General features: G+C 44.7%; 1 protein-coding gene across 8 annotated transcripts in view; it reads right to left on the bottom strand.

The window, feature by feature from the left end:
* Positions 1 to 13925: 13925 nt before the first annotated feature.
* DGKK (diacylglycerol kinase kappa) overlaps positions 13926 to 18735 on the bottom strand; it is a 524126-nt gene continuing 519316 nt past the window's right edge. For all 8 annotated transcript variants that reach the window (XM_069211876.1, XM_069211875.1, XM_069211872.1 and 5 more), the window contains one exon: positions 13926 to 17187. In XM_069211876.1, the coding sequence (XP_069067977.1) occupies positions 17135 to 17187 (53 nt within the window). In that variant the 3' untranslated portion in view covers positions 13926 to 17134. The remainder of the gene's footprint in view (positions 17188 to 18735) is intronic.

Genomic DNA, 18735 nt, shown 5'->3' on the forward strand with positions numbered 1-18735 from the left:
TAGTGGTTCTTTTCATTACTCTAGGTCTGGGCACAGGAGATTTTAGTGCACTGAAAGTGTGCCTGATCTAACTTTCTGGTCCTAGATATTTTCTGCATTCCAAATATCCCTTGCCTCTTATTGAAGACTGAAATGCCTCATTAGTTGTGACATGATTGGCAGCAAAATGCTTGCTTAGCTGGTTCCTTTTTGGCGAGATGTTTCCCTTATACCTACTGCTTTCACCTCAACATACAACGTCAATTTAACTCCCTGTCATTCCTGCTCATTTTACATGCTGTCGGCCCCACTCAATAAGCTGAGTGTGTTCCACGTTTATTATGAACAGAAGGACATCCACTAACTTCAGAGCCAGAGGTTTTTTTTGCAATAAAGTGCATGTTTTTAATTGAATGAAGAATCTTAGAAATCCTACATGCATGTACTCGTGTAGCACTAGATGTTTCCTACATTGATATTTTGGGGATCATTAGCGCGTTATAATCATATTAGGCCAGAGGCTGTTCACTTAGTACATCACTTAAGTGCATATTACCATGTCTCGACTCCCCTCCCCCCACCCCCCCCTTTTTTTTTTTCTACAACTAAGCAATCATGGCCTGGGATGAATTTGGCCTTTCCTGGATTAGTTGCCACTGATTATGGGGGTCATTATGACTCTGGCGGTGAGTGGTAATGTGGCGGTGGTACTGCCAACAGGCTGGCGGTACATACCGCCACATTATGCGAATGGCGGGTTTGCTGCAGCCCAACTTACCTTCTTGCAGGTGGTCTCACGACAGGGAATGGGAAGGGGCGCTGCTACAGCCAACAGCGCCCTCCAGCAGAACACCACCAGGACGTATTACAGGTCATGATGCGGCTGGCGGCGTTCAACTGGTGTGGCAGTGCTGGTGGTAGCAGTGCCAGCTTACCACCACCGCCAGTATGATCACTGCCGGATTTCCACCTTTCTTGTGGCGGAAGTCTGGCAGTGATCAGGGTATGGCGGATGGATGGTGTTTTGGCGGCCGTCACTGCGACGGTAGGTGGTTTTTACAGCAAATGACACAATGAGGGCCTATGTCCACTCCCATTTCTAGCATGGAATCCTTCTTTCAAAACTCACTTTTGGTGCAAGAAAAATGAAGCTCTTTCATACTGGACCTAAACTTTTTAGGGCCCTAAAACCTCAAATCTCTGGCCTGGTTAAATCTTTCCTCATTGCCTCTTTTATAGGATTTCAAAGGCAGTGCTTTTAGGGGTCTTTGTTGCATGTTGATGCCTCAGAATATCAACTATAGCAAGTGTCCCTTACCATTCATTTAGAACGTTAGTGACATGATTCAGTGAAACATTATCCCATTGGAATTGAAGAGAACACTTTTCCCCGCTCTGTGTGCACTATGTAATGGGATCATTATTTTCTGGTTTCTGTTTTTTTTTTTTTTTTAAACTCCCACCTGGCAATGTCGTCCTGGTTTTGTTGCCAGCCACTCTGGAAGTCCCGGTTTTCCATATGTTCTACTTGTATCATTTACATGCTTTGCTGAGATAGTCATTGTTTTTTCCCAAAGTGATTGGCACAGTTTGTAATGGATTTTTTTTTCTCTAAACTTGGGATGATGAGTGTAGGTACAATGCAAGGCTTGAAGCACTTTCTCACCTGGGGCTTTTCATGCTGCGAGACAAACATTAGAGTTTCTACAGTCTTCAGCCCAAAGTGCTGACTCGAAGCACTAGGACTGCTGACCCAGTGTCCTGCACGGGACCAGGTGCTGGGATCCAACTAGGGAAACTATGGAGTGTAACCAGACTCACAAGACTCCTAAAACGGGCAGGGATTGTAGGTCCTAAGGATTGGTGCAGAAAGGCATCTTGGAAACTTTCTTTAAAGTCCGACACTTCAGCAGCCCTATCTTGGTGTTCAGGACAGGAATTTGATACAGTGCATTCTAAGGTCTGAAATGCAATTGTTGACCCAGGGCTCTCTTACTAATAAATCAGCCATGGTAGATCTTACAATAGGGTACCAACATCTTTGAGACTAAGGCCACATCACCTTCGCTTGCCCTTCGAACCCTCCGCTAGAACACCCAGTTGTCAGATGTAGCACCTTCAAGGCCATCTAAAAACACGAGTAATAAACTGTGCAAGGTCAAATTTCATGTAACACGCCATGCCCTTACCATTCCATCACCATCCATCCCAGTTTGGCACTGTTTCTGACATTTCCCAGGTTTAGAAAGTCCTGCCTCAGTGCGACCTCCTTTGCGTTTCAGACCTCTGTCCCAGGAAGAATCGGAGGTATGTGATCGTCTGGTACTCTGAAGCACTTTAGAGGGGTTTGTTCCGTGCTGTATGAGCTTCCCTTCCACCGGCTGTCAATCCAGGATTACTTTTGGCTCCACAAACAAGGCAACTGATTAACTGACCTAGAGCCCATCTTGGGCACAGTAGGTACCAGCAATTGTGCAACTCAATCAGTGCCACGATCCTTCATCCCTGACATGCTGTGGAGTGACGTGACTTGAGCATCCTTCCAGCCCTCACTTATGAACGTTCACATCCTGGCACTGTAGCTCTTCGTAGTCCTACCGGTACTAAAAGAGGGGGTGCTGGGCAGACAATGGGCTGTTGGGGGGGATCTCAGAAGTGATCAATGTAATGCCTGAAGCAGGTTCCCCGATTGAGGAATTACAGCTTGTTTTTAGCTCCAACAGCGTATTGAACCTAAATGCCTTGGTAAACCAGGCATAGGGGCTCTATATCAGTAAGAGGGTGGAGAAAATAGTTTCTTTTAACTGAGACTATTCTTCTCTGCAGAAGTGAGCAGCACTATCCTATCCTTAGTGAGGAAACCCCCCAGTCCCCCGCCACACATTCATCTGACAGTGAATGATGTGAGGTGTATGTCACAGTGCGGTGATTGTCTGCTGGACCAGAAAATAAACTTCTAAGTTGTGGCTGCAAATCCCCAGACTTTACATGGAAGTTGCATCTTGCTCCAAGCTATTCGAGGTTGTCCACCACACCCAAGCTTCTGATGGCTACTTCTAACCTTTAGAATATGCCAGGGTATGTTAAAAAGTGCTGATAATGCATATACATAGTTTCAGGATTTCTCCAATCTCTTTGAAAGATTGTAGAGCATGTTGCAAGCAGGTGTCTGTGAGATACCTCCACTGCGTGTGTCCTGGCGTTTGGGTTTGAACCACCACTCAGTTGTGTGAGGGGGCTTCCCGCGTGCACTGGAAGGCGATCTGAGATCAAGAAGACAATCTAGATGTTGCCGAAGATCACTTTACTAACTCTGTATGTCCTGCTCGATCAAGAGCGCAGGCATGTTCCCACTCTTTCGACTGCTCCCACAACACATCTTTATTGAAGACCTGGTCTTTAGGTAAATTAAAGTACAAAAATAAAGAGGGAGCCCAAGCGTGGCTTGCCCTCCTCGATTTCACTCCCGGTCCCCTGCCAAGGAACCGTTTCCGCAGCTGATCCAGATGCAGCCTGAATTTTTCGGCCAGTTAGCAGTGTTTCAACAGAAAGGGGCATTTAAGTAAGCCATGTTGCAAATCTTTGGGACTCTGCTGGCACCCTCTGGCTTTCTTTCGGGTCCCAAAGATCTGTGGAGGCCTTCAGTTGGGTGACTCCTGGCAGATCCATCCTCCGCAGTCTCAATCCTGAATCAGTTTCTGGTTCAGTTCAGGCTATGCAGTAGTCTCTATTCCTGGTGCCACAATCCACGTGATATTGGCGCTGATGCTGTAAAAGAAAGCCGATCCTATTGTCGTGCCTCACTCTGAAGCAAATCTGCCCCTACCCCGCCCTAGGTTGTACTCCGGTATAGTTCCGACAAGCCCAGCCTTTATTCTGACTCTAACAAAACAGCTTCTTTACCTAGGAGTCGTGCTGTACATAACAATGACAGCTTTGACTTGGACCTAAAAGAGGTCGGTGATTTGGATACTTCCTGTTGCACAGGACCCTTGGTCCTTCAATTGAAGAGACCGCCTCGGTTGCTGTGGTCATCAGACATGCTGCTGAAGTCCTGGACTTAGTAAACATCTGTAGCCCAATGTCCTAACTGAAGTTTTACAACCTAAGCAGGCCTCTTCTGAGCCCCTGCTGGTCTTCAGTAAAGCCCTGACTTGAGACACTAGTGTGCTTGCGGTAAACCCCCATCCTGGCCACCTGTGAAAAGACACTGGTAGCATGACACCACAGACCTTCAGTGGCTGACACAGCTTTCTTGACGCAGCACCCTACTGCTGACCGCCTAGCAGTTCAGACCTCTATTAGTAGAAAAATCAGTCCGTGCCTATGATCCTCCTTAATTACCGCTCATCCCAGACATAATCGAAAAGAATTTAATAATTCAGGAAATATGTCCTTTTCCACAAGCCTCACCCTTCAGCAAGTCAACACCAGTGGTTTGCTGGATATTTATGGCCATGCATTGGGGGACAGGATGTTGTCTGCAATCCAGGAAGTTTTCTAAACCAACTGGGTGCAAAATATACAAAATTGTCAGGGCGTGACACAACGCATTATTAATTCAATTTATAATAAAAAAAAATGCAATACAAGATCAGCACAAAATGAGCAGTACTGTACACAACCTGAAACCAGATCCCTCCCTTTAAGTAGTATAAACAGGCTAACTTCTGTGGTGGTGTGTAGTGTGATCCGGGATGACCACAACTTCTCCCTGAGTTTATTTCCATTCTCCTCCAAAACCACATGTCCTGTCAATGCTCTTATTTAACACCGCAATTAAACCTTTTCACCTGTCCTTCCCTGACGTTTGTACAATTCAGCAGTGGCATGGCAAATGTTAGATTACCTAAGAGAACTTTCCATCTCATGTAACCTCAACTGCACACCATTATCGGTGATAAAGGCATCAGGTAGCCCTCCCGAGCAAACAGCTCCTTGAAAAACTCAACCACTGCTAAAGTGGTAACTTGACAAACAAACTTCCCTTCAGGCCATTTAGAGTGATAATCTACTAAAACCATGGCAAATCTACACTCCTGCGTCAAAGAATTGAAAGGACCAGAAATGTCAAAACCTAATTAATGCCACGGAAACTCTGGCCTTTCAACAGGACACAAAGGTTCAGTTACTACTCTAAGCATCTTTTCACTATTAGCACATACATCATACCCGTACCACGCTATCTAGTACTCTATCAAGATTGGCCCACCAAAATGTAGTTCTTAACAACCTCTTTATGGATGACATGGGCTAAGGACAATATATGATCCCGCAAACCAGTGAGTGGTATACACTTTTGATCCTTAAACACCATTTCACTCTCACCTTCCACTTAACTCTCCAGAAATCTTCCAATATGGAAATAATTTAGCTGAAATCTGTTTCGTCTTCAGCAACCTTCAAATTCCCTACACAACAGATCTGCACTGCTGGAATCATCTGCCTCATCAACATTTTTTTTTTTTTTTTTTTTTTTTTTTAAATCACACTGTAATCTAGAAAACAGTCTGAAGTGACATTGCTTTTCCTAGATACATGTTCCACTTTTGAAATAGTACTCCTAGAGTCTAGACATCAACCTTGCAATGCGCGCCGTAGTTTTGCACCCCCCCCCCCCCCCTTTCAGGAGACAATATTGTAGCAAACGGCTTGTTATCCGTTCTTGAGGTGGAGCGAGAGCCCCAAACATAATTTCGGAAATGTTCCACGGGCCACACACATGGTCAACAAATCTTTCTCTATCACTCAGGGTGCGAGAAGCAAATGCCACATTCTACTCCTCGTTACCACACTTTTGTAACACACTTTCCACACTGTACAGACTAGCATCTACTGTATTAATGCATTTTTTTGTTTACACAGAAGGGTTTTGAAGCAGGTGCCCCAACAATCTTTGATTTGACTAAATCAACTGCTTGCTGCTGTCCTTCTGACCATGTAAGCTCCACATTTCTCCTGGTCAGCTCTCTTGTAGTTTGATTTTTGTAGCAAAATTGCTGATGAATTCATTATATTTGCACAACCCTGCAAATGAGAGCAATTTCTCTTTGTTGTCTACTGCAGGTGTGTTGATAATGACATCCACCAATGATTTCTTGGGAACCACCCCCTCATTTGACCAAGTATGTCCCCGATAGTCCACACACTCATGAAAAAGCTTACATTTACTCTTTCAACGTCGAACCTTGATTTCTCAACACCCCACATACTTCCTTTAAATGCTCTGTGTTCCTGTTTTTTGTATTATTATTTTTTATGAGAAAATCAGAATGTCCTCTTAGAAACATCTGACGAAACCATCTATGCCTTTGAAGGTGTGAAACATTTCCCTCTAGAACACAGATGCTACAAGGCCAAACAGCATCCTCCTAAACTGAAATAACCATTATGGTGTAATCAATGTAATCAAGCACTTGGAATCCTCAGTCAACTCGATTTGATGATAGGATAACCGTACATCAAGTGTGGAAAATACTATTGCACCCGCCAACATGCTCACTCCTTTGTTGATATTTGGCAATGGTTGGCAATCAACCACAATACTAGCGCTAAGTGCTCCGAGATCTACGCATAACCTGCCTTGCATGTTACACCTATGGATGACACTCACTTAGAGGATTCAACCTCTTCAATGATTCTTTAACTCAACATCTCATCCAGCGTGCCCTTCAATTTATCCCTCACATTAATGTGTACCCTTCTTAGCTCCTGTTTCACTGGTAGTGCCCATTTCTTAAGTTTAATAAGGAGAGTGTAACCCTCCAATCTGCCTAAACTCTTACTGAACAGGTCAGAAAACTGAGAAGTTGATCATGTAAACATTTCAGGTTCACTGACCACTATTACAGGCTCTTTGTGACGTGGATTTAATGATGCTCAGTTTACACTGATTCCATACCAGAACGTTTACACCTTTATCTGCTACATACACTTTAATGTGTGCTTCCCTTCGCTTGATCGGTGGCAGGCCCATCAAAACTCTGGGCCACAATGTCCGACTCTTTTAAAGGCCTCTTGAGTCATGACATCGCCGAAGTTTCTGCAAAATATTGCTAAGTGATTATTGTCCAAGGACACCCCAAATCTGCCATGAGCGTTTCACACAAGGCATCTCCCTCACACATGCCGGCTTACCCTTGGACAGATAAGCAACTTTTTTCTTGTCATCTTTACACACCAGCACAAAACGTCCCATCCGCCTACATTTGTTGCACTCCTTCCCAATGGCTAGACATTGAGGTGACCAAGCTAAATGGCAAAAACTGCCACACATAACAGTTAACGCTTTTGTTGCATTTCCTTTTTCCAAAAAATTTCCATTTTCCAAAAAAATGGACAAGCAGGAGCCTGTCCATTTTTTTCCGCACAGAATTATCCCCAACAACACACATTTCATTAGTCACATTCACACTGTTTGCGCTACTATCTTGCACAAACTTCATCCATTTGTCCGACTGCTCAATTGCTTTAGCAGTAGTAATGGCATCCTGCAACTTTGGGTCTCTTATTACCCACAATTGCGCTTGTATCTTATTTTTTACATTTACAATTATTTGGTCTCTGAACATTCCATCAGTAATATTTCAAAGTTACAGCGCCTTGAAGGCTATAAGAAAATCATCAAATGATTCTCCCTCATGTTCAAGGCCACAATGGAAGAAGGTTTAACAAGAAGTTCGATTTGCAACAAAGCCTCAAATGCTTTAAGGCCTCCTCCCTGTGGACCGACCTGCGGCAAAGTCCAAAACGGCAGTTGCCCTTCTGAGTCTGAGCAATAAAGTAAAATATTCTTCTTTCAGCACCCATTCTATCCCCATTAATGTCCTTCATATACGTCAAACTCCTCCTTCCATCGAGCCCAAGGAATGGGAGGATTACGCCTGTTTTGTAAAAATTTTGTGGGGGGGTTCAAACTGCATTGTTACAACCGAAATATTAATTAACACAAGCAGCACAGCTTACACAGAACCTTTGCTGGTGTAGGTACTGAAGTGTCAAGGCGAAGAACACAATGTAAAATATATGTCCTAACACATTTGCCCAGCCGTGTGCATTGGTGTGATTTACACTCAGTAACCTTACTGCCAGCCATGCACAACGCAATCCAAACTAGTCATGTAATGGATGTTAAAGATGCGATTGGCCTCGAATTTCCAAGCCAGACGTGCGCATCGAGTTGAAGATGAGTTAAACAAGGAAATCCTTAGCGCCCATTCCAAGATGGTGCCGCTACGCGTATCCTGCATCCCTATTGTCTGTGCGCAGCAATGATTTAGCGCATCTTCACTCCTTGCTTTGCCACGCTTGCCCTTCACTTGGTAGTCGCCATGAATGGCGTCGCTCCACTCCTAGGTAAGACAGCAGCCACAAATGTCTGCTTTGCTCCTAGGCAACACAACTTGTTCTGCTATTGCTATGAATGCCTCCCTCGCTCCGCAGCACAGGATTGAGTGTGCGCTTCTCCGCAATTTGAAAGATACAACAAGCCCAAAATGTGCTGTAAGCGAGCTTGCTAGTATATGACTATGTACTTCCAATACCTGTCAAACGGTTCAACTTCTTCACAAAGTTGGTATATACTACTTCAAATCAAACAGCGTTTGCTGAAATAATCCTTGTTGTGAGATATTGGTGATCTTGTTCATCCTAGGTGTTATGGTCTATATGTTTCAGCCACTTCAACTAAGTCCCCGCTGGGTCAATGTGGCTTTTGTCAGGGTCGGTGCTGCTTGCGTGTTAAGACATGCGGATATCTTTACTGATTGTAACTTACGATATACAGTGTCACTTCTTGTGAATATTTTGTTGTGCAAGAATTCCTTACAACAAGGTGGGCACCCTACGGCCCAGATAGGTACATGAAGGGTGAGTCACCTAGAAAAATGTGTGATTAAACCCTCAGGCTACCATGTTGTAAGGAATTCTCACAGCTCGCCAAGCCCTACCAAAATGACAGATGGTACAAGGACTTACAGGAGGCTGGATGCCCCAATACCTCTCTGGACAGAGGTCTGTTTTCTCTCCCTGGTCCAGCCGCAGAAGAATCTGCCTAAAACACCAGGGTAATGTGTAGGGTGGAAAAACTACTTGCCTTCCGGCTCCCCACATTGGAGGTGAAAACTAATGTCTTGACAGAAGTCCTCCAACTGGGGCAAAGGATTTCTGAGCCAGTCCTTCTCTGTAATGAGGCTCTGACTAATACCTTATTGGGCCAAACCTTGCTCTGGCCCCCTAGTCAACAGACTCGGGTACCATTGCCGTGCTCCTGGCGACCCTACGTCTCTTTCAGAGCATCCCTCACCAGAATGCCTAGTGGTGAAAGATTCCAACAGCTGCTCTAATCCAAACACACTTCCCACCACTCCCTCTAATAGTGAATCTAAGTGGAAATATTCGGCAAACATGTCTTGGTCCTCCGATCAGATAGTGCCAGCTGTTTGTTCATATGATATTCACATGGGAATCAATGGCACAAGTCCTTGGTGTGCCTAAAGCCCTTTGTTTTGTACTTTCTCACGCAATCCCAAGATGGTTGTGATGCTGCCAAGTTCATAATTTGTTGTGGCTTGGATACCACTGATCCCATCAGGCGGGGCATAGACAGCAGCATTTCCATACTCTGCCATGCATGGCTGAGTACGACTGGAATCTTGGGCGACGTCCAGTCCTCCTTGATACATGCCCTTTTTTGATAGGACTTGTCTGTTCAGGGAGACATCTGATTCTGCTCTGGAGCGCTTCAAGTTAAGCAGGGCTGCTGATTACTCTGCGCCTTTTTGGCCTTCCTCACCAACTGCAACAGTTCTACCATTCGTTTTGTGGGTTTGGCTGAGGCATTACTTACCTCAAGCCCATCCAACCGCTGCATGGAACCCACCAGTTACGTGATAGAACGTAGTGCCCCATGCTCCAGTGGCCAAGATCAGTACACCACCAAGCCTACCATCCTCCCGCAGTCCTACCTGCCAAACCTCTTTAGCGTGCCCTTAAAGTAACACAGTTACCCAGTGGGAGGCAGAATCCACCAATTCATACCGGGTTGGCAGGCGAACACCTTAGAGAGGTGGATCCTACAGATTGTTCTGAAGGGGTATGCCCAGGGCCACAGACTTATGCGATTGTGCGGCTGCAGAGATTTTCGCATGGTTAAAGTTTTGCTGCATTTGCCTCATAATCTACCATATGCCACATAATCTACAGATTTCAACAAAAAATGTTTCTAACTCAAATGGTTCAAAATTTAATAAAACTGCAGCAACACATTTTGCTGTGAAGTGGAGGTATTTTGTAAAGGTGGACTGGTCACCTTTCTGTTGCTTATTGCTTTATTTGGGTACTAAACTGTTACTAATGAGGTGCAACCAGTGCCCAATCAGTTTTACCAAGTTTTAAACTGATAAAATAATTATGTAAAACTATAACAAAATGTGCCACGTTGTGCTGCATAATTTGGTTCTTCTTGTTGCATAGCTTACTCAGTCCTTCCACATCATTTGGCCCTTTCCTGCTGCATTATTCCAGTGGCCCTGGGTATGCCTTACACCACCTCTCTTCTCCACTACACCTTCCACTATGCCCCTCAGTCACTGACTAAAGACCATCTCTGTTTTGTGTCAGGAAGTACAAGCCCTTTTAGCCAATGGGGCTGTTGAGAGGTTGCCAGAAGTTGGACTTGGTTGTTATTCCTGTTACTACCGGTACCCCAGACTGCCGAAGCTGTTCGGAATTTCCAGTTTGCTGTGCCCCCCCTTTGGTCTCAGGTCCCTTGGGTGTTCACAAAAGTAATGGCAGTGGTGACAGTGCACCTTCGGAGGTCGGGGTACTAGTCTTCCCCTACCTCGACCACTGGCTGTTGAAGGTGGGCTCACCCCAGGCAATCAACCACGTCTAGACTATGGTGAACTACCTGTTATCTTTGGGGTTCATGATCAACATGCCAGAGTCACACCTGATTCCTCAGATGCTCCCTTCATCTCAGCCATTCTGTACACGGTTCAGTTTCGTACCTTTCCCCAGGAAAGAGAGTCCAGGAAATTCAGGCAATGATCCTGAACTTTCAGCCTAGGTCCTGGATTTCAGTGAAGCCTACTCCTTCTTCCTGCTGGTCAAGCGCACCAGGTGGCATATGCACGCACCTTAGTGGGATCTGAAGTCCCAGTGGGCCCAACATTAAGGGGACAGCTCCTACCACGTTCTGATTTGGGAAGCTACTGCAACGATCTGCAGTGGTGATTACTGGATAGTGATTGGGTCAGTGGCAAACACCTCTCCCTTTCCTACACAGAGCTGAGAATGGTGACAGATGAATCGCTTCTTAGTTGAGGCGGCCACCTGGGAGAGGTGATCAGAGGCCTCAGGGATCCTCCTGAGTACTGGTTCCACATTAACCTTCTGGAACTCCGGGCTATCTGCTCGCTGTTAAAAGCCTTCCTGCCGTACATTAAGGGAAGGGCAGTACAGGTGTCCAGAGACAACACAACAGCCATGGTGTTACTGGAACGAACAGGGCAAGGTGGGATCACGGACCCTGTGCTGGAAGGCCTTGTGCTTCTGGAAATGCCTGGACCACCAAGTAAATTTTCAGTCATCGACTCCTAAAGGAATTACAGCCATAGCCGGAGGTGGCTCATGGTCTCTTCCGCAAATGGGAATGGGCTCAATCTGTTCACCACCACTGAGAACCCACAATGTCAGCAGTTGCATGAGTTGGAGTTTCCAAGGCGTCTCTTGCTCAGAATGTGTTTCTTCTTGAATGGAACTTGGGGCTCCTATCGCACTTTCAGCCTTTGTAACATTGCCAGATCAGCCCTTATTTTTTAAGTCACCGGTGGTGATCTGATTTTATTAAATCAATCAAATACTTGTAGAGCGAGGCTTGTCACCGGTGTGGTCTCAAGGCGCTGCCGTGGGCATGCTGATCATTCGAAGAGACGGGTCTTGACATCCTTGAACTGCTTCAGCTAGAGTGGGAATGTGTTCCAGGTCTGAACTGCGAGGTAAGTGCAGGATCTGCCCCCAGCTGTGCTCTTTCTGATTCTGGGGATGTCGGCGAGGGCGAGTTGGGAGGATCAGCGTTGTCTGGCAGGAGTGTAGAAAGTCAGGAGGTGGTTGAGGCAGGCCGGTCTGATGTTGTGTAGTGCCTTGTAGGTGTGTCAGTAGCTTGAAGGTGATGCATTCATTGACAGAGAGCCAGTGGAGATATGCTAGGTGGGCAGAGATGTGGCTGTGGCGGGGGATGTCCAGGATGAGTCTGGCTGCTGTGCTCTAGATTCTCTATAGTCTTGCTTGTAGCTTCTTGGGATGCCGGCATAGAGTGCGTTGCCGTAGTCAAGCTTCCTGCTGACAAGTGAGTGGGTAACCGTCCTTCTTGTCTCGGTGGGGATCCACTTGAAGATCTCCCGAAGGAGACTGAGAGTGTGGAAGCATGACAATGAGACGGAGTTGACATGACGGGTCATGGATAGTGTGGAGTCCAGGATGATGTCCAGGTTACGTCTGTGGTTAGTGGGGGCATTACCTAGGACAGTTGGCCACCAGGAGTCATCCCAGGTGGAAGGGTGGAGCCCAGTACGAGGATCTCTGTCTTGTTTGAGTTGAGTTTGAGGCAGCTGGCATCCAGGCGGCAACTGCTCTAATTCCATTGTGAAAGTTGCTCTGGGCTGTTGATGAGTCATCGGTCAGGGAGAGATCAGTTGAGTATCATCTGTGTAGCAGACGATGTTTAGGCTGTGCTGTCTGATGATTTTAGCAAGCGGAGCCAAGTAGATGTTGAAGATAGTTGGACTTAGTGAGGAGCCCTGGGGTATACCGCAGCAGGTTTATTTGGGTGCTGAGGTGAACGGGGTTGCAGCACGTTTACCATCTGCTATTATCATGCCCCAATGGCACCTTAATCTGGTCCTGACTTGTCTGATGGTGCACTCAGTTCAGTCTGCCTCACTGCTGTCCTTCACGCCTCTTTACTATCAAGACTGTGTTCCTCATTACCTTCAACTTGGCATGACGTGTGAGTGAGCTTCAGGCTCGTTGTGTTACTCCACTGCACACTACTTTCTTACCAAACAAACTGGTTCTATGGACGCAGACATTTTTCCTGCTGAAAGTTATGATGCCATTCCACGCTGGCCACCTTACCCGTTCTGTGGTTGGACTCTAGCCTTTTATAAGATGCCAAGTCTAGGAATCTGCACACTGTCTACTGATTTGCTTCTGGGGCTCTGCATATAGAGGTGTAGATAGTCTTAAATGTAACTGATATCCATGCACAAGAGTGGCGTCTAGATAGGCCACGCAGACCATTTCCAGAGTGGAACGGCATCAGTCCGTGCCACAGGGTGCCACAATCTTGTGTGTACGTGTACTGGTGAAAAGTTTCCAGATTCAGTTTGATGCCTGGGGAATATTCCAAAGGTGGGGAATCTGCAGCTAGATGAAGTCTCTACCAGAAAGAGCCTTACCGAAGATGAGAAACTTGTTCTTTTGTAGCAAACCTAGGTTTAGAAGTCTCTTAAAATCTGGGGTTGCATCAAAATACATGGGTGGATGCATGGAACACCCAAGTTCCACCCGTGTAATGCCTACCAGATGCGCTGTACTGCATGAGTTTGTATTTACTAAACCACGAAAAGTGGTTTTGTGTGGCTTAGTAAATGCCACAGAGGATTTTGTGTCGAGCTGTGCACAAAAGTAACACAACCCGACGCAATCATAGCAAATCTGGGCCTTGGTGTGTGAAAATCAATTATTCTCATGCAGTTTATACAGAATAATTTACACTTTCAACATAACTTGACACAGTCCAAGAAGACTGAAAAACACAGTTAGAGAACATGGGGACTGACGGAGCTTTTTCTTACAAAGTATGATTTGTGGGGTTGCGATTCCTCTCCCCCCCCCCCCCCCCAGTTTAAATTGAAGAAAAAAAAAAACAACACAGCACAGGGTTAAGCCTCAGGCTTTATAGTCAGCAGCACAACGTTATAACAAGTGAAAAAAATTTACAGCACAGTCAAGTTGAAACATTTTGTACAATGGTTCCGTAGGAGACGGTAAAGAGCCAGACGTAGGAATGAACCACATTTTACGGTCTATGGGACCTGGTCCGAAGACGTATCCTTCCATGAGAATGGTGCTCGTTCAGAAAGTACCTTGGTGACTAGCAATATGTTCTATGTGAATGGAACATTGCATTTCCTCTTGATGTAGCATGTTCTTCAGACTTCACAGTTTCCCCTACCACCCAACCCAAAATCAGATGCTTAATTACAATACCTGAGCGATATGGCATTCCTTAACTTCTATCTTGTTTCTGGGACTCGTGTCCCACCAGAATGGCGAGAAATTTGCCATCTCATACACCTATCAGTCCATGCTACTCATAAGGATGGTCAACATGGTTGTTCAGCGGGCAAAGTGTTCAGAGAAGTCAATGTCAAATGACTGCTATTTAAATCGTCATCTTGCTCGCCTGATGTCTAAAGCTTGCATAGATTTCTATTGCCCCAGTATAGTTAAGTTTGGCAATAATTGGTTTTTACTGTTGAGCAATTTGAAGGTACTCACTCACTCCATCTCAGAAGGATGACCTGCTAAACCAGTCTCATTGATCCTATAGCATTAATGGATAAAACCTCACAAAATGTCCCAAATGTTGAAAAGTGCTTTTAATGAGTTGTTGCACAGTATCTTTGTAATTTGGGATGCAAGTTTCACAAAATGCTTTTGCATTAAGAATTAAAACCCTTGTTGCATACATGTCCCTCCAGAGAGTCTAATTTATGATAAATTAAAGTGGTGAAGCCCTATTTAGTAGTACTTCTCTTTTGACCAGCATTTTTGCATGAGAACTAGCTAGGTGATGGTACTATTGGTGCTCAGAACTATTCAGGTTTCGAGATGACAGGGAGCAGAGACAAAATCCAGGGAAACACAGGGAAAAAAAAGCCTTTGGATTGATTCAAATGGGAAGTGGTGAATTTTCAGGACTCATTCTGGAAGCTGTCTGTCAGTTGATTTATACATGTGAAACTTAATTTAGGAGCGCAGCCCAAGCTTTGCAACTCACTTCACACTTGTAAATGGATTTGCTCTCACTGAGTAGCCAGTATGAGTAAATCTAGAGGAGTCGCTAATCAACGTCAGGAATGTGATGGACGTTTGAGATCTCAATAAGGGTACTCCCAAATTCTTCCCGACCGCCTTTGATTTGAGATTTACTCCTGCAAAGGGAACCAGTCTACCCCTTTACAGAGCTGGATGGGAAAGGGGAAACCCCCACCTCCTAAACTGATGTGGTTGTATGGGAAGGCATTGCTCAGCAGAGAGAAAACATTATTCCCACGGAGGAAATGAAAGTCAAGTTTGTTTGCTCATGTATCGTTTCTTTTTTTTCTTCACATAAAAACATACCCAAGTATATTTTTGCGAAACAAACCTGTTTTTTCAAGCAAAAATGAAATTCACCTCATAAGCTGCGACTACTGCACTTTTCCATCCGTAGAATGGAAATGTTTGATGAATTCTAAAGAGTTGTGAATTTGTTGCCATGCGAACCTGCAATCCTGTGTGTGCAGAGTTAAGCCATTTTGATTGTCAAGGTGCGTGCCTGGCCAGCCATGGATTATTAGGGTTTAACCATGCATTTAACTGAGCATTAGTCTGAGATGAATTCTGCAATCCTGGGCAGGGTGAGAAACCTGGCCTGTAGCCAAGGGTATTCCTGATCCACAAGCACCCTTCACTGGTGGACGTGGACTTGGATAAAACAGTACAGCCTTTGGGCTCCACAGCCTGCAGAACATGGGCGCATACACATATTGCTAGTCACACTGAGGCCCAACCAGATGCCACCGAAGTGGAGTCACAATTCTGTGATGGTGTGGGTTGCTGGCGATGACCGGATGTTAACTTCCAGAAACTTTAATGCAATATCGCAGTTAAATTAACAACTGATACAATGGCACTTCTGTCCCAGGAATTCACAAAATCAGCCATTTTCCATGTTGTCAAGCTGATCATGCATGCAACAGCTGTGTAATGTTTAAAAAAATGGCATTCAAATACCCAGAAACATGGGAAAACATATATCCAAAGAAGAGATACGTTGGTTATAAATGGCACTGGAACTGACCACTGACGCTTGTAGCAGTATTCAGGACACTTCAGCAACACATTACTGTTAGCGGCATACGTCTACTACTTGGTCGGGTGTGGGGTTATGTACCCATGGTGTATGGTGCATGGTGCATGATCATTCCGCGCATGCGGACGAAGCTCGTGTTTCCACCTGTGCCTGTTCTTCGGAGCACACCTGATGGCCCACTTTCAACACTTCAGGTGGTCATCGTTTGGCTATCATTCACATCCCTGTTTACAGAGGCAGGTTCTGGCGGGCCTAAGAGATCTTTGATTGGAATCTCCAATGACCCTTTCACCTGCCGGGCGGCATCACTTCAAGAAGGATAGAGGGATACTGGCATTAATGGGGAACCCTCTTGCATCCACTTTTCAACAAGTACAATACTACAAGAAGCACTACCTCTCCAATAGAAACAAATAAATATTGCTCTGGGAAAAAAAAAAAAAAAAAAAAAAAAAAGTTCACAGTTAGATACAGTAAGTCAAACTTCCACGACCTGCTTCAAGGCAACGGGTCACTGTTTCACAGGTTTCACTTAAGGTAAACATTCCCTTTTGTTCTCCATGTGCTACATGCAACATACAGTGTAAGTACCATTCATCGGCTGCTAAAACAGGACCCTCAAACTCGGCCAAATATGAACTCAAAGGCTCCTTTCCTTGGGAGACTTGAGACCTAGTGTTGTGTTCAAGCCATACACAACAAGCATGTGTCCAGCTCTGTGTCCGTCCTCTGGGCAAGATCTGATATGCGGATAATCCATTCCTTCTCAAGATAATTCCAGCCTTGGAAAATACACAAAAAGCAAACTTTCTTTGGCCAAAAATGGAAATGTAAACTTCCAAGAAGTCTTCATCAAAGTCTGTGTGAAATGTCTCAATGATTGGAGGTTATATGTATATTTGTACATATAATTGTCCACAGGTTCCAGGAGGGCTCGGAGATCCTTCAAGACATTCTTTTGAACATCCCAGTCTTCATTGTTCCTTTGTCTATGGGTGGCCACTGATGTCCTTAATTCCCTGGAGGATCCGCTTCATATGGCCCACCTTTGAAATCCCAAGATCCTGGAATAAATCACAAATGATTTAGATGCAGTGTTAATTTCTGAGGTTAAATATCACAGCCTACTTCAACTTGCTTCACATTCCCAGTAAATCTTGTTTAATACATTCCTATGCTTCTACAGCCACATTATAGACCGTACTCCTTATTTGTATAAGGCATGAATGCATCAGAGAAATCAATCAAAATTGCATAGATCTCTTCAATAATGATTCTGTTAGTTCATTGGTGTTGTTTGGAAGTGGATAGAAATGTTGCTGCTTGCAACACCTGTAGGATATTTTGCAACTCATATAATGTACTAAACATGCCTTTCAGATCTATTAAAACAAAGGCCTTCAGTTACTAAAGTTTATCTGGGAGCTTACCAGACCCAAAGCATTTGAATACTGTAAGCAAATTGACATTCTTCTTTCTTTGCACTGCTTCACATGAGCACCTACAGAGCAGATGAATATATCTGGTCCCAGGAATGAATTCGCCTTTAACAGTATTTGTAGAAGGCGCTTTGCCCTGTCATGAATCACTGGTTATCCACCCTCCACCTTTCAACAAATTGGTAAAAGAAAAGATAATAACTTGTCAAAGATCATTCCATTCTGATGTCATGTCCTTTTTTTATTCCTTAAGAAGCTTTGGCCACACACAGTAGCATTGGTTGCTTAGTCTCTGCCATGCAGTCAACAGGTGTTTGGTTTCATTCTTTGGAAGGAAACAGGCTAAAGTTAATCAATTTTGCTCTCATTCGAGGCTCTCTACTATTCCAAACTTGCAGAAACTGCCTTGATCTTCCTAAAAACTCACACTGGAAATAATTTAGAGAAGGTTCAGGCACCCGCTCAGCCCTCTGTTTGCATCACTACAATTCCTTCATTACATCCAAGTATCAAGGACTGGATTCTGCTTTGCCTCTATGACTAATATGCGTTGGCCTTCCACGCCACCACGGAGTGTCTCTGTTGTCCTAAATCTTGAGGTTTCTATACTAACGCACGTGTCCTTTAGTCTTTACATTTGGAATGCTGAATACTGATGAAATTCAGCTTCAAACTGTGCATTATACAGCTCTTCTCCGGATGAGCGCACAGGGGCTCCTTGGTTAGGAAACACCTCTCACTGAACCCAACATGCATAGGGGTACAACTAGTCTTCTCTAGGGGACCCCTTTCTGATTAAGTGTTAGGCCATTCATAGCCGCTTTTCCTCCCTCTCAAATGATTTACAAAGGTCATCAGAATTTTAGGAAAGACTCAAACACTGATGATATCCCTGGCATGGCCACATCCATTTCAGGACCTTGGGTATTCTAGTTTCCGACTACCAGAGAGGTGCAGACATTACGCAAGAACAAAATCTCCACCCAACCAAAAATGGATTTGCTGGAAACGTGATTCCCTATAAACCAGATGTCAGATGCATCATACTTATTGTTATAAAAGTCTCCTTAATTTATCTCATGCTCAGTTCATATCCTTTATTTTTTAGTTTGGGAATGCTATTATGTTACCTTTCTATAAAGTCCTGTTTTTTATTTTGTAATTAGAGGTGCA

Source organism: Pleurodeles waltl, chromosome 10 (genome assembly GCF_031143425.1).
Source record: "Pleurodeles waltl isolate 20211129_DDA chromosome 10, aPleWal1.hap1.20221129, whole genome shotgun sequence".
Classification (NCBI taxonomy): Eukaryota; Metazoa; Chordata; class Amphibia; order Caudata; family Salamandridae; genus Pleurodeles; species Pleurodeles waltl.